At 47.0% G+C, this 16,335-nt stretch overlaps 1 protein-coding gene and 1 long non-coding RNA gene across 3 annotated transcripts in view; one reads left to right on the plus strand and one right to left on the minus strand.

Annotated features, from left to right (window-relative positions):
• LOC149861869 (uncharacterized) overlaps positions 1-16,335 on the minus strand; it is a 167,788-nt gene that overhangs the window by 139,929 nt on the left and 11,524 nt on the right. The gene's annotated exons all lie outside the window — the stretch shown is intronic.
• Positions 7,244-8,331, plus strand: LOC149861878 (olfactory receptor 14A16-like). Its single transcript, XM_090050591.1, has one exon. The coding sequence runs from the start codon at positions 7,372-7,374 to the stop codon at positions 8,329-8,331; it is 960 nt and encodes a 319-aa protein (XP_089906717.1). The 5' UTR covers positions 7,244-7,371.

A 16,335-nucleotide genomic window follows, 5' to 3' on the forward strand; every position in this document is an offset into this window, starting at 1 on the left:
GAGGGGCAAAGGATCCCAGCATGATAAGCATCCAAATGTTTCAGAGCAGGTGCTTTCACCACCTCGGGGGGAGTCTATTCCAGTGAATCGGTGAGTCCGTGTCTAATCAGTGAGTCCAGTGGTGTTTGTCCCTGGCCTCTGCTTGTGCGCTGTGCAAGGCTCTAGGGACCGAGTCCCACAAGCTCTTAGGAAAGATGCATAGAGAAATCACTGTGCTGAAGCTTCAGTCCTTTTATTCCAGTGAGGCTCCATGTGAGCTACACCCAGAGCACTTTCTCAGAGACAAATCATTTTGATCTCCCCCCCTCCGCTCTGTCATGGAGTGAGGGGTGGATGACTGCGAAACTCGATAGTGCAGCGATAGGGGGACAAGGGATTAGATACAATAGAATACATTCAGTAACCAGACCGTCCTGGCATTCAAGGATCGAATGTAGGAAACTGAAGACAAAACCATTAAGATGAGCACAGTAAGTAATATATTCAATTCAATAAAGTTTGGGTATTGAGACAGAGGAACATTTGGAACAGAACTATCAATTATAATTAAGAATCATTTATGACTTTTATTCTCCAGTTGAAGCGGAGTGAGACAAAGCAAAGTGAACTGGAAACAGAATTCAATGCAACCGAGTATATCTTGTCTAAAGGAGTGCAGGAGAGAGTTGGAGGAAGCGATATTGAAACTCGAAACGATAAAAGGAAGATAGCAGTAGCAACGAACCATATGAGATTCTTCGATAATGACTCCCGACCGTATGCCTCGATAGAAATACAGAATCCCGATGACCCGCTCGATATCACAACTGCAAGATTTTTATTGGACACTGGAGCGCAAGTGAACGTCATAAAACCATCCATCCCACATCAACGGACCAATAAGGTCATGATGGTTCAAGGCCTGAACGCAGTAACCACCACAAACTGAGTCAGAATCTTCGTGAAAAGTCACGGAAAATGCCTAGAAGCAGTTCTAGGGGGAATTAACATCCTGGGAGTGCCGGGCATCCGAGCTTTACAGTTAAAACACAAAGTACTCGAAGCTTTACCTATCACCACCGTTCCAGAGAATGACTGGCATAGACCGACCCTCCAGATTAGCACCACCTGGAAATATACCCCTATACCGACGAAGCCGCATCTCCATGACGCATTGGATACCCTACTGGATGAACTGAAAGAAAAAGGATCTATTACACCGATTCACGCCAGTTACTGATTGTCTCCAGGGTGGGGTATTCCCAAACTGGAAAACCCAATAAAGTCCGTCTCGTAGTAGATTACAGAGAAGCCAATAAACGATGCACAGTACTTACGCAGGCTTCACCCTGTATGTTAGTGCAAAGTCTACAAGAAATGGCTCAATACCAGAACACCAAGTGGGTCGGGACGACATTAGACCTAAAAGACATGTTCTTTTCCATCCCAATAAATGACAGTGACGGCATGTTAAACACGTGCATAAAGGGAAGAATTTATCGGTGGAATGTCTGCCCGCAGGGCTACTGTAATGCCCCAGCACTAGCTACGAGTCCAATCAATACAAGCCTCGAGAGATTCCAGCAAAACCACCCAGAAAGCAAACTTGTAAATATATGGAGTTATCTAGACGATATTGCAATAATGGAGAAAGATGAGAGCACTGTAAAAAACGTCACAGCTCTTCTAGTGAAGCACTTGAATACCGACGGCTGGAAAGTAAATAAAGATAAGTCAAATTTGGAACCGACAGACAATATAAGTTTTCTAGGGACTATATTCGATAAGACTACCCGAAGGGGAGTGGCCCATAAAGAAATTAAACTTGATATCAGTGATAATAAAGTTCCGTCTAAGAAAGCTGATTTCCAAGCATTATTAGGAAAACTGAATTGGTATAGGCATTACATCGAACCAGCCCACCTACCAATTTTGGCCTGTATCCAACGACAAATTAGAGAACGAATGAGGCAGAGAGCACCGTGGACACCAAAAGATACTAAAGCCCTCACCAACTTAATAACCTCGGTAAAGAACACGAGTCTTCATGCTACTGATTTCAGCACATCTTTCACTATCACCATCGGGTATACGTCAGAATATTTATTTGCCACAGTAAAGAACGAAGATGGCAATATGGTTTATATGGCACATCGAACCATTCAAGCAGCACAGCACCACTACGGAGTAGTGGGGAAGACTCTTTTAACTGCCCAACTCGTTGAGTCGTTTTCATCTGGAAAGGGCAAGCTCAAAGCTGTCAGAGCAACCCTGTTGCCCCAATTACTTCACAACTGGCCGGATCCATGTTTTCAGGAAGAACCCTCTACCTGGAGTGCCCTGGTACTTAACCACCTTTACCAGTGGCACTCTGGAAACATGAAGATCTACCTCCACCGCTGAACAACGCGAAATTACCCTGTATGGCACAACGCAGCCAGCAGGGATGGCATCAGATGGCTCCACCTGCGACGGCGGGAAGTATGGCTTTTATTGTCATCCGTGCTTTGAACATCAAATCCATCCTGGCTGTGATTCCGCACAGAGAAATGAATTACTGGGTTTCCGAGAAGTTATTCATCGTTGCCTAGACCGACATAATGGAACTCTTCCTGTTCCGGTCATTGCTATTGACTCACATTACATCTACAAAATTGCGACCAGAACAGCTTCCCCGACTGACTATCTAGAATTATGGAATGACATCTACACACTGATTTCTGAATTCACAGTACTACCATTGTTAAAACATACTCACTCTCACCGAGATGATATGGACCCTGTTCATGATAAAATCAATCGACTATTGCAAGAAGCAACTCCTATAGGACAAGTATCAACTATCGAAAGCGCCAATAAAATATGCATCGATCCCTACTTAGCCTGGTTGCATGAGAACTGGAGCCACCCAGGTCCTCAGATTTGTCATCAAAGATGGAACAAAGACCTACCGAAACATCAGAAATATGGTACCCAAGCGGATTGGAAACGAATAACTCAAGCATGTGAAGCCTGTGTAAAAGAAAAATCACACCCCATGGCAAACACAAAGGGAGTGTTAAGTAAAGATGCATTTAAACCCGGCAAAACCTGGCAAGTAGACTTTCTGGGACCTCTACCCGGGTCCACGATTCCAAATAAAGGACTTGTGGTCATAGATTTGGGAACTCACCAAGTCACCGTAATTCCTCTCCAAAAAACCAATGCAGTTGCCATAATAGCAGCACTTACAAGTGTGTTTGCAGTATGGCAAGTCCCCGAGGTTATACAATCAGATGGGGGACCACCGCTTGCATCCACAGCCATCAAGAAATTCGCCGCCATACACAACATAACCTGGCACCATCACATCCCATACCACCCTCAATCGAATGGTGTAGTGGAACGAGCCATCGGATTATATAAAGAAGCATTACGCATCAAAGGCAACGGGACCTATAAAGGATGGACTAGATATAACCATGAAATATTAACCAACCTTAACACCGGAAAAGAACTTTGGAAAGAAAGAGAACCTAAAACTACAGAACCTTGGAAAGCAAAATTTAAGTCATCCAAGCTCATCTGGGTCACAATACCAGATCCAAAAAATCGCCACCCAAAAGTCTTAAAAGGAATCATCAAATCTGCTGAAGATTATCTGAATACTTACCTTATTGAACTTACTGAGAGTGGCCGTACCATTCTTGCTCACCATAACTGGTTGGCTAGATGCGCAGAAACAACCTCACTCTCCTGACCTATGTTCCCAGCAAGGGGGCATGTGGAGTTAAGACCCTTCTAGATTCTGGAAACATAGGAAAGATAGGCCATGGGATTAGAATGTAGATAAGTAAGAAATGCAGAATTTGTTCTGTCCATATGTTTGTTGTTTCAGATCTCACAAACCGACTGTGAAGGACCATCGCGATCGGCAGTAGCCAAGACTGCAGCAGCCATGGACTCGGGACTTTATCAACTCACCCTCGGACCTGTCAAGAGATTACGATACCGAAAATGGAGGACTTTAAAGTGACTCTTGTTTCATATTGTGTAGATTGTATGTGCGTTATGGTAGCACCTGGTATGATACCTCTCTTGTAACAGTGTCCATCTATCCTGCCATGACTTGATGAGAGTAATTATAGGTGACATACAAAAAGAAGAAGGCTTATGGATTTTAATAACGATAATCACCTATGTCTGCTCACATATAGCTTATATCAGCTGGTCATCAGCTGTCTGCCTCTCAGCTGAGTTATCGCCATCCTGGCTCTTCTGTTCCCCAGCTAACTTAACAGTCCTGGAACAAGTACTCTCTCAGGCAGAGTGTCCGTTTGCCTGCTCCTTCCACGCATCAAAAGAAAAGTTCTCTTTCATGTCTGGCTGGTGCTCTGTTCAGCCGGTCGACTAAAAGCTCCGCTCTCAGCAGGCCAGTAACTCCCCCACTCGCCTCTTTGGGGAGTGATTTCTCAGCTGGCTCTCTCTCCTCGCCTGGGCCTCTATGCAGGCAAATTACTCATTGCTCTGGTGCTTCATGCCACTACTTGAGTTCCCCTTCTAGGAATATCTCTTTATTCAAGCCATCAGTCTTTTCTACAAAGAATCTAATCAGCTGTTAGCACTTCCCAGCAATTCACCATCGGGAAGTGAGCGTCCTTAATTGGCAATTCACCGGTCCATCTCCTGGTTCCTTTGGCCACACCATAACATCTAACAAGTAATTAATACTTATCAACAGTTTACTGCCAGGCAGCAAGGGTCCTGGGTGGGCCATTACTCACTCAGGGTCCCGGTTTCCTGGTTAAATTCTGAGTTTTAAAAAAATGGGCACTGTGCCCAGACATTCCCATAACAGGAGTAAAGTTCTCCTGATACCCAGTCTGAAAGTACTTTATTGGTGTTATGGATTTTCTCCTTCTCCTTGTCTCTACTCTCCTTTGTCCTGCTTCACTCCGGCCCGTGCCCCCATTCCTTCAGATCTCCAATGCTAACATGTATGTGGAAATCATTCCACGTTTCCCCCAACCTAAGGTGACTATGTCCCAGACTCACCTGCTCATCTACCACATGCTACCATGTCATTGGTCCCTCTCTTTTTACCCATGCATCCACCTGGGCTTGTGTGCTCTTCTCCATTGCAGTACTTAGGGAGAAACGGCCGACAGACCTCAAAAGACGAACGCTGTTTCACTTCCCACGGAAGTCTTGGTTAGAGTCCAAACCTCGGAGCTGAGCAGGGTACACTCCCATGTACTAGGCAAGTGTGATAAATCACAGACTAATACAAAACTGGGACTAGAACCAGCTCAAGAGGTCCAGGCCCCTGGTCATGGCAACATCATACCTATCCAACCTATCCCATATGAAATCTTATTTAAACTGTACCTCAAACTACACAATCAGCCTGCCACACCACTACAAATCATACTGCCCACAGACACTGAGACTACCATAATTTGCTGTAGGTAAACAAGGGAGATGAAGACTGTCAGCATCCTGCTCCTGCAAGTGTTTTTAAACACATTCAGGATATACAAATAAGGCAGCCATCCCCACCATTACAGGGAAAGGATGCTCCTTCCCCCACAAGTCTCTCCCCATCTCACTCTGCAGTAAACTTCCTTCCTGTTCCCATATCTGGTGATTGGCAAGTCCCTAGGGGGCAAGGAAAACCCTTTAGCCTAGGCTGCAACCAACACCCAATGCTGCTGAGGAAGGCTTGGTTGTCAGCAGATGGTGACCCTCACACCGTTAGCAACAGGAGGGGGAAAAATTCCTCCCGTACCCACACTGCAACTAGCAAAGCCTAGAGACATTGGCCCCCCAAGAGATGCAGCCTGTTACAAGCCACAGCGAGATCCTCTGACACGTGGTCAGCAGTAGGTCCAATTGGGAGACTCTGGACAGTCCTTCTGGCTTTAATATCTGTAAATACAGCATGTTTGCACACAGGCTCTGCTTCTGAGCTGTGCGGGGCTCTAGGGTACCAGTCCCCCAAGACCTCCCAACATATACATAGACAACTCACTGACTGCAACTTCACCCCTTCGTTCCAGTAAAGCTCCAAGTCAGCTGCACACTCAGCTCTTCTTCAGGGACTCGTCGTTCTGGATCTCCTCCTCTCAGGTCTCCCACACAGTGAGGAGTGCACGATGCTGAGAAACCTGTACCCCTGGCATCTAGATAGCACAGTGATCGGGGGACAAGAGATCGGAAGCAGGACTAGATGGTCAGCAATCAAACTGCCCTGGCATTCAAGGATTTAACAGCAAACTGAAGACAAAACCATTAAGACAAGTGCAGTAAGAGATATATTCCATTCAATAATGTTTGGGTTTCAATAGAGAGGATCTTTGTGAAATAGAATAATGAACTGTATTTAAAAATTATTGCAGAACTTTATTTTCCAGTTAATTATCTACAGTTGTAGGAACAGAAAGCATATAAGTATTCACTTGAAAAATGTCATATTACTGTCGTGAAATGTTTACCTATTCTACAGTAATGTAACTGAGCAGGGAAGCAGGGAGGCAGCCCCAGGCACTGCCTTTGTGGAGGGCCGGAAATAGCCACAACCACAGGTCAGCAGCATGGCAGGCAGAGCTGCCCTGTGCATCATGAGCTGCCCTGGGCTTGAAGCTGCCCTGCTAACATTTCTCCCTCTTTATCAATAACCCCTGAAGTACAAAGACTCATCTAGTTTCCTGGCCACTGAAGATTTTCACACGAAGCAAATAAAGAAAAGGTCTAATATCTTTCAAGTAGATGAGTTACAAAATGTAGAGACCATGTAGGGATGTTTACAGCCCACGCTTATATATATATTTCTGAGACTTGAAGCCAGTTTGAACACGCAGCCTTGTGCACATCCTGCCAGCCATTTCATTGCTATCATCCCAGATGACTTAGAGCCCACACACAGCCAGCATGTTAATCTCTATGTCCCGATGAAAATGTAAATACTATGGGATGACCTTTTTGACTTCATTATTTCATGCTTAGCTGCCCGTGGGTAAGATTCAGGCACTGACATTCATGAAATGATAGGATCTGGGGTTGTAATTATTCCCTTTTCCCAGGTCACATGGACTTGCAGTGCACCTGCACCTGATGTAAAATCACATGGCCCCTTAGACTAGAAAGGAGTTGGAACTGTTTATGCCAGTGTGATAGCACACTAACAACTTCTTCACTTTCACAGATGTGGAAAATGTATGAACCCTAGTGAGTGGCAGTGACAAGGTGTGTGCAAAAGCTCTGATAAAATACTTTTCCTGTCCGCTTTTTGCCTGAAATGTCACAATGATCCAAATTATTTTTTAAAAAGTATCATGAAAAATATTCTTGCTGTGGGAACCATGATTTTTTTTTCCTGTCCCTCCACAGGCATCCCAAAAGACACTGGGGACAATGACATCCAATTGCACCACTGTGACTGAGTTCCTACTTCTGGGGTTCTCCGATGCTCCAGAATTGCAGATCTTACATTTGGCCACTTTTCTAATAATATACCTGGCAGCCCTCATTGGCAATCTCCTGGTTATCACGCTCATAGCCTTTGACAGCCACCTCCACACCCCCATGTACTTCTTCCTCCTCAATCTGTCCATCCTTGACATCGGATCCATGTCTGTCATTGTCCCCAAATCCATAGCCAATTCCATACTGAACACCAGGGTGATTTCCTATTCTGGATGTGTCACCCAAGTTTTTCTCGTCCTCTTTTTCATTGCAGCAGACATTGCCACCCTTACCTTCATGGCTTACGACCGATACATCGCCATCTGCAAACCACTGCACTATGAGACAGTGATGAACAGAAGAGCTTGTCTGCAAATGGCAGCCACGGCCTGGAGCGCTGCTCTTCTGTACTCTGCCCTGCACACGGGGAACACCTTTAGGCTGCCCTTCTGCCACTCCAACATCATCAACCAGTTCTTCTGTGAAATCCCCCAGCTCCTTAGAATCTCTTGCTCAGAGGTGTTTACTAGTGAAATTCAGATTATCTTCTTTGGAACATGGTTAGGTCTTGGTTGCATTGTGTTTATATTTGTGTCTTATATTCAGATATTCACTACTGTACTGAGAATCCCCTCTGAGCAGGGCTGGCATAAAGCAGTTTCCACCTGCCTTCCCCACCTCATTGTTGTCTCCTTGCTGGCTAGCACTGGGATAATTGCCTATGTGAAGCCCACATCTGGGTCCCCATCAGCTCTCGATCTGTTGGTGTCTGCTCTCTATTCTATGATCCCACCAATGATGAATCCGGTCATCTACAGCATGAGGAACAAGGACATCAAAGCAGCACTATGTAAACTGGTGAGATGGAAGTGGTTTATTGTGACAAAGATGTCAGTTTTTCTCCAGTAACTCTGGTTTCACTGAACCTCTTCATAGAAACAACCAACTGTGTTATGAATACAGATTAATTCCACCAATTCCCAATGTGTTGCTTTACCTCTATGCTATTTTAAATAATCTCTGCATCTAGTTTGAACCTTATGTCTCCCTGAACTGGTTAGTAGCTAGGGGAGAGCAGCATCTTAACCACTGTCTTGGTGTCTGTTGAAAGTCATCTTTCATGCTGATATTGTCATTTGTTACTGCACTATTGCAACAGCTTGTACATACCTTCACTATCTCCAAAAACCCCTCTTGGAGAATATCATGAGATCTTCCTCCTTTCTGTGCTAAATGTTTTCTTGAGGTTTGCCTATTTGAGATTTGGAAGGAGGGTAGGAGCATGTTTAAAGGGGAGTGATAGGAAATTTTAGATAGGAGGTGTCAGTGATCACTCTGGTGCTGGAAGTCTTAATCATGATTTCCTTGTACGGGTTTTGCAAGGGAGCTAATGGTTTCTTCCACACAACGCTGATGGGTTGGAAATGATTTCTTCTAAGCGTCTACTCATTTGAGCTTCTATACAGATCGTGATTGTAGTGATGCTGGATTTAGGTTGTCCTTGTATTTCACTACATGGAAGCAATAGATGGGTGAGCCTGGGGATTTTGGGAGGTGATTTAACTATGTCAAGCCAAAATGGCTTTCAAGCCACCAGTCCCTCAATCCATTAGATTTTTGCCTGAATCTACTCTCAGTCAACTTCTGCTTGTTACTCTTTGTAACTCCCAGTAATGCTCGGAGCAACAGGGACTCCCCCACTGCCTGCTGGTCCCCCTTGGCCAGTTTGTAGATGGCCACCAGATCCTCCTGCAGCCTTCTCTTGTGGAGGCTGAACAGGTTCAGGTTCCGAAGCCTGTCCTCATAGGGCCTGCCCTGCTGTCCCCTGATCATGCAAGTGGCCCTCCTCTGGACCCTCTCCATGCCATCCACATCCCTCCTGAAGTGTGTCACCCAGAACTGGACGCAGTACTCCCGTGGCAGCCTGACCAGCGCCACATAGAGGGGGAGGATCACCTCCTTGGACCTGCTTGAAATGCATCTGTGGATGCATGACAAGGTGTGGTTGGCCTTCCTGACCGTGTTCCCACACTGCCAGCCCATGTTCATTTTGGCATCAACAGTGACTCCAAGATCCTTTTCTGCTTCCGTACTGATGAGAAGGGAGTTCCCCAGCCCGTAGCTATGATGCCGGTACTTCCCCCCCAGGTGCAGCACTTTGCACATCCTGTTCTCATCCACCCACCCCTGTAAGCTTTCCATATCTACTTGTAACCTGTCCCTCTCCTTCAGTGTGCCCACTTTTCCCCACATCTTAGCGTCATCCGTGAATTTGAACAAGGTGCTTTTCACCCCTTTGTCCAAGTCGCAGATGAAGATGTTGAATGGTGCAGGCCCGAGGACCGAGCCATGGGGGACCCCACTGCCCACATCCCTCCAGGTCAAAAAAGGCCCCTCCACTACCACTCTCTGGGTGCAGCCCTCCAGACAATTTGCCACCCATCTGACTGTGTAGGCATTGATGCCACAGTCGCCTAATTTTTTAATGAGAATGGGGTGAGAGACTATGACTAATTATAGAATCATAGAAAATGAGGCTTGGAAGGGACCTCAGGACCACATCTAGTCCAACCCCTTGCTCAGAGTAGGACCATCAACTAGATCATCCCACCCAAGGCTTTGTCCAGCTCCATCTTAAACACCTTCACAGATGGACGTTCAACTACCTCTCTGCTTAGTCTGTTCCAGAGCCCTACTACTCTCCTAGTAAGATTTTTTCCTAATACCTAACATAAACATCCCTTGTTGCAACTTGAGGCTATTGCTCCTTGTTCGATCATCTGCCACCACCAAGCACATTCAGTGCTCACCCTGCATACACAGGGGCAGTCACCCCATCCATCAGGTTGGTCGGGCATGACTTGCCCTTGGTGAATCCATTCTCATTACCTTTGTCTCCTCCGAGTGCTTACAAACAGATTCCTTGAGGACCTGCTCCATGATTTCTCCAGGGATGAGGTGAGGACAACAGGTGTTCTGTAGTTCCCCAGATCCTTCTTCCCTTTCTTAAAGTTAGGCACTATACTTGCCCTTATCCAAACATCCAGGACTAATACCCAAAAATAAACTAAAAAGAAGTGAAAGTGTGGACAAAGGGTGAGGGAGGAGGATAAGACTATTACTCAGGCCAGCAGGGATGACATCAGGAAGGGCAAACCCTGCTGGAGTTGCAGGTAGCCAGGGATGAGGCAGGAAACAAGAAGAATTTTGACAAGTATGTCAGCAACAATAGGAAAATCGGGGAAAGCGTTGGTGTCTTCCTGAGTGCTGGAAGCAATTTAGTGACCAATGATGTGGAAATGGCTGACGTACGCAACGCCTTTTTTTACTTCAGTCTGCACAAGCAAGGTCAACTCCCAGACTGCTGCACTTGGCAGCACATTTTGGGGAGATGAGCAGCCAGTAGTGGCAAAAGTTCAGTTTAGGGTCTATTTAGAAAAGCTGGACCTGTACAAGTCCATGGGGCCAGAAGTAATGCACCTGCGGGTGCTGAGGGACTTGGCCAATGTGCAGAGCTGTGCAAAGAAACAGGCTTCCTCAGGTGTTTGAACAGGGAGGCATCAGTCCCAAACATGTAGTTGTAGAAAGCACCCAAGCCGCAGGTGCTGGAAGCTGGAGAAGGAGACGGCCCTTCCTGACCTATCCTAGTATCAGAGAAAAATAGAGCTGGAACAGACCCTTGGATGTCATTGACTCCAACCCTCCGCTTCAGGGAGGACCATCGCTATCCAAAGCAAAACCCTGTCTAACCTTTTACTTAAAGTGCACAGGCAACCCCGCTCCGTTGGAGGATGGGAAACCCTGCCATGGTCCTCCCCATTTGACCATAAATTGAAATTCCTCCCTGATACCAAATACAGGGATTGGTCTGACCCTGAGTGGAGGGGACACCCTCTAGCTAGCAATCTTGGGGTTTTAGTTTGAGCACGAGCTTTGGCAAACTGTAAACCCACTCCCTTGGCTACCAACACCCAGTGCTTCTAAATGTGGCAGAGAGGGCCTCCTGACACGCATAGCAAAAGGAAGGGAAATGAAAATCTTTCCTGATCCCGTGCAGCCAGCAGCAAAGACCAGAGGAACGGGAACAACACACAGTAGAGCACAGGCATCGCTAGTCCTAGATCATCCCTTACCAATGCTTATCCATCCTCCTCTTGAACACCTCCAAGGATGGAGATTTGACAATATCTCTAACTGGTCTCGTCCACTTCCTCACTGGTCCATCAGCAAAAAACCTCTTCTGACACCAAGTCTAAACCCACTTTACTGGTGTTTTGGATTCACTCTCTTCTCCCCGTCTGTACTCCCCTCTGTCCTGCTTCCCCCAGCCCTTGCCCCCATTCCTTCAGATCTCCCATAGTAATATGTATGTGGACATCATCCCACCTTTCCCCCCAGCTCAGGTCATTATGTGTCACCCTCATCTGCTTGCCTACCACATGCTGCCATGTGCTCTTTCCACCCCTGCATCCTCCTGGGCTTGTGGGCTCTCCTCCATTCCAGTACTTAGGAAGAAAAAGCAAAGAGAACTGTAAAGACGAACACCATCTCGCTCCCAGGAGAAGTCTTAGTTAGAGTCCACATCGGGCAACAGACCAGGGGATGGTCCCATGTACAAGTTAAATGTGATAAATCCCAGAGTAATACAGAAGTAGGACTGGAAGCAGCTCTGGAGGTCCAGCCTCCTGCTCAGGCATCATCTTCCCTATCCAAACTATCACATATGTAAACTGTTTCTAAAACTAGGCAGTGTCCCTGTCACACCACTGCAAGTTATATTGCCCACAGACACTAAAACCACTGAAATCTGTCACAGGTAAAAGAGGGAGATGAAGACTATCTGTGCCCTGCTGCTACAAGGGCTTTTAAACACCTTCAGGAGATGCACGTAAGGCAGCCATACACTGCACTAGAGCAAGCATCCTTGTCTCCCAACAAGTCTCCACCAATATTCCCTCCTGTTCCCAAACATGGCGACTGGCATGACTATGAGTGGACCAGGGGCAGGGAAGGTAGACCCTTTAGCTGTGGCTAAGGTTTCTTAACAATTTTGTTACTTTAGGGGCCCTAATTTTTCATTTTAAAAACTCCCCAAAAGTGCCTTTCAACTGAAAATAAGGTGGCACTACAAAAAAAATAAGACATGCATGATTGTGCACAGGAAAGGTGGAGTTATTCTCTTGCTTGCTCGTGTTCTTACCACAGTGATTCTCTTTCCCTCCACAGGCATCCCAAAAGGCACTGGGGACAATGACGTCCAATTGCACCACTCTGAGTTCCTACTCCTGGGGTTCTCTGATGCCCCGGAATTGCAGATCTTGCACTTTTCTAATGATATACCTGGCAGCCCTCATTGGCAATCTCCTGGTTATCATGCTCATAGCCTTTGACAGCCACCTCCACACCCCCATGTACTTCTTCCTTCTCAATCTGTCCATCCTCGACATTGGATCCATCTCTGTCATTGTCCCCAAATCCATGGCCAATTCCATACTGAACACCAGGGTGATCTCCTATTCTGGATGTGTCACCCAAGTTTTTTTCTTCTTCTTCTTCATTGCAGCAGACCTCGTCATCCTTACTATCATGGCTTACGACCAATACATCGCCATCTGCAAACCACTACACTATGCGACAGTGATGAACAGGAGAGCTTGTCTGCAAAAGGCAGCCATGGCCTCGAGTGCTGCTCTTCTGTACTCTGCCCCGCACACGGGGAACACCTTTAGGCTGCCCTTCTGCCGCTCCAACCTCATCAACCAGTTCTTATGTGAAATCCCCCAGCTCCTTGCAGCTTCCTTATAGGCTCGGCAGTGCTACGTTGGATAGCACTACAGAAGAAAGAGACTTGGGGGTCGTCATTAACTACAAGATGAACATGAGCCTGCAATGCGATGCTGCGGCTAGTAAAGCGACCAAAACGCTGGCTTGCATCCATAGATGCTTCTCGAGCAAATCCCGGGATGTCATTCTCCCCTTGTACTCGGCCTTGGTGAGGCCGCAGCTGGAGTACTGCATCCATTTTTGGGCTCCACAATTCAAAAAGGATGTGGAGAACCTTGAGAGAGTCCAGAGGAGAGCCACGCGCATAATCAGGGGTCAGGAAAACAGATCTTACGATGACAGGCTGAGAGCCATGGGACTCTTTAGCCTGGAAAAGCGCAGGCTCAGGGGTGATCTGATGGCCACCTATAAGTTTATCAGGGGTGACCAGCAGGATCTGGGGGAACGTTTGTTCACCAGAGCGCCCCAAGGGATGACGAGGTCGAACGGTCACAAACTCCTGCAAGACCGTTTCAGGCTGGACATAAGGAAGAATTTCTTTACTGTCCGAGCCCCCAAGGTCTGGAAGTCTGCCAGCGGAGGTGGTTCAAGCACCTACATTAAACACCTTCAAGAGTAAATTGGATGCTTATCTTGCTGGGATCCTATGACCCCAGCTGACTTCCTGCCCTTTGGGCAGGGGGCTGGACTCAATGATCTCCCGAGGTCCCTTCCAGCCTTCATATCTATGAAATATATGAAATCCTTAGGATCTCTTGCTCAGAGGTGCTTACTAGTGAAATTCAGATTATCTTCTTTGGAACATGGTTAGGTCTTGGTTGCATTGTGTTTATATTTGTGTCTTATATTCAGATATTCACTACTGTACTGAGAATCCCCTCTGAGCAGGGCTGGCATAAAGCAGTTTCCACCTGCCTTCCCCACCTCATTGTTGTCTCCTTGCTGGCTAGCACTGGGATAATTGCCTACGTGAAGCCCACATCTGGGTCCCCATCAGCTCTCGATCTGTTGGTGTCTGCTCTCTATTCTATGATCCCACCAATGATGAATCCAGTCATCTACAGCATGAGGAACAAGGACATCAAAGCAGCACTATGGGAACTGGTGAGATGGAAGTGGTTTATTGTGACAAAGATGTCAGTTATTCTCCAGTGACTGTGTTTTCACTGAACATCTTTTTAGAATCAATCAACTGTGTTATTAATACAGATTAATTGAACCAATGTCAGTTGTTTCTTTAGTTTTAAATAGCCTCTGTATCTTATTTTAAGCTTGTGTCTCCCTGAAGTAATTGGTTTCTAAGATGCTTCTCTGTCCTAGCTACCGTCTTTGTATCTGTTGAATTTTACCTTTGATGCTGATGCTGTCATTTGTTACTGTACTGTTGCAACATCTTTTACATACCTCCTACATCTCCTTTAATCCCCGGTGGAGAATATCACTGGTTCTTTCTCTTATTTGGGTTAAAAAGTAGGGCCTGAATGATTGGACTGTGAGGTGGATAGAAAACTGGCTGTATGGTTCAGGTGAAGGGGTAAAAATCAATGGCAGCCAGTATCGAGTGGAGTTCCCCAGATGTTGGGCCTAGAACCAGTTTTGTTTAATATCATCGACAACTGGGAAGACAGCATAAAATGCACCCGCAGCAAGTCTGCAGAGGACACCGTGCTTTGGGTAGTAGTAGATATGCTGTTCTGTAATGCTAGTGTTCAGAGTGAACTAGAGAAATTGGAGGATTGGACCAAAAGAAATCTCATGAGGTTCAACAAGGATTAGTGCAAACTCCTTAGGACAGAACAATCCCATGCACCGGTGCAGGCTGGGGCTGACTGGTTGGGCAGCAGCTCTGCAGGAAAGGACCTGGGGGTGACAGAGGACAATAAGGTGAATATGAGCCAGCAGTGTGCCCTTGTTGTACAGAAGGCTAACGGCATCCTGGGCTGCAGTGGTAGGCGCGTTGCCAGTAGATCAAGGGCAGTGATCCTTCCCCTCTATTTAGCACCGGTGAGGCCACATCTGGAGTACTGGGCCCAGTTTTGGAGCCCCCACTACAGAAAGGATGTGGACAAATTGGAGAGAGTCCAGCGGAGGGTGACAGAAATGGTGAGGGGGCTGAGGGACATAGCTTATGAGGAAAGACTGGTGGAACTGGGCTTATTTAGTCTAGAGAAGAAAAGAATAAAAAGGTATTTAATAGCAGCCTTCGACTACCTTGTGGGTGTTGAAAGAGGATGGAGCCAAACTGTTCTCAGAATAGTGATGCATGACAGAACAAGGAGCAACCACCTCAAGTTGCAGCGAGGGAAGTTTAGGTTAGATATTGGGAAGCATTTTCTCATTAGGAGGGTAGTAAAAAAAAACAAAACAGGTTACTCAGAGGTGGTGGAAGCTCCATTTTTGGAGGTTTTCAAAACCCAGCTAGACAAAGCCTTGGCTGGGATGATCTGGTTGGGGCTGGTCCTGCTTTGAGCAGGGGTTTACAAACAGGGCAGTTTGCTGCTGGTAGGCCAGGCAGTAATACTGCCTGGCTGCAAGGCTGCTTGGAACATCCCGGTGGTGAGGGCAGGAACTACAGGGGATGGTTTGGAGGCTTCTGGTCCTGGGCATGACCTAAAACTGCACCCTGCTGGGAGTGGGTGGCCTGGTGGGGCTCTCAGTGGTGCAGGAGCCCCCAGGTCAGTTACCTCCCCAGGGAAAGGTGAGTAGGGGTGCCTTAGACCCAGCCCTCACCCGTGGGTGGGCCATATAACATCAGAGCAGGGTAGGCCAGGTGAGCTTTTGGAAGCACCTGAGCCTGCTGGGGGAGTGACCCTGCAGGGCCAGGCACACTTCCAGGATCACCTGAACTGGGAATGGGGGACCCCGATCCCTAAATGCAGGCAGGAGGCAAAACCCAGCCGAGGCACTCAACTGGTCAATGCTAGGGCCAGAACCGGAGGGGTCAAAAGGGCCAGGGGCCCACCACAGCGGACACCTACAATGAGCAAAGAAGCTCGGGGTCTCGACTTGCCAGAGATGGGGCCACAGCTAATGGGCAAAGGGTATGGTTGAGCCAACTGCCTGAGATGCCATCTGCAAGGTTTGGGCTGCGGTGTAGGGATGGAACGGAGCTGCGGATAACCCCCCACA

This window comes from Crocodylus siamensis, chromosome 6, assembly GCF_052110815.1.
Source record: "Crocodylus siamensis isolate JL-2025a chromosome 6, ASM5211081v1, whole genome shotgun sequence".
NCBI lineage: Eukaryota > Metazoa > Chordata > Crocodylia > Crocodylidae > Crocodylus > Crocodylus siamensis.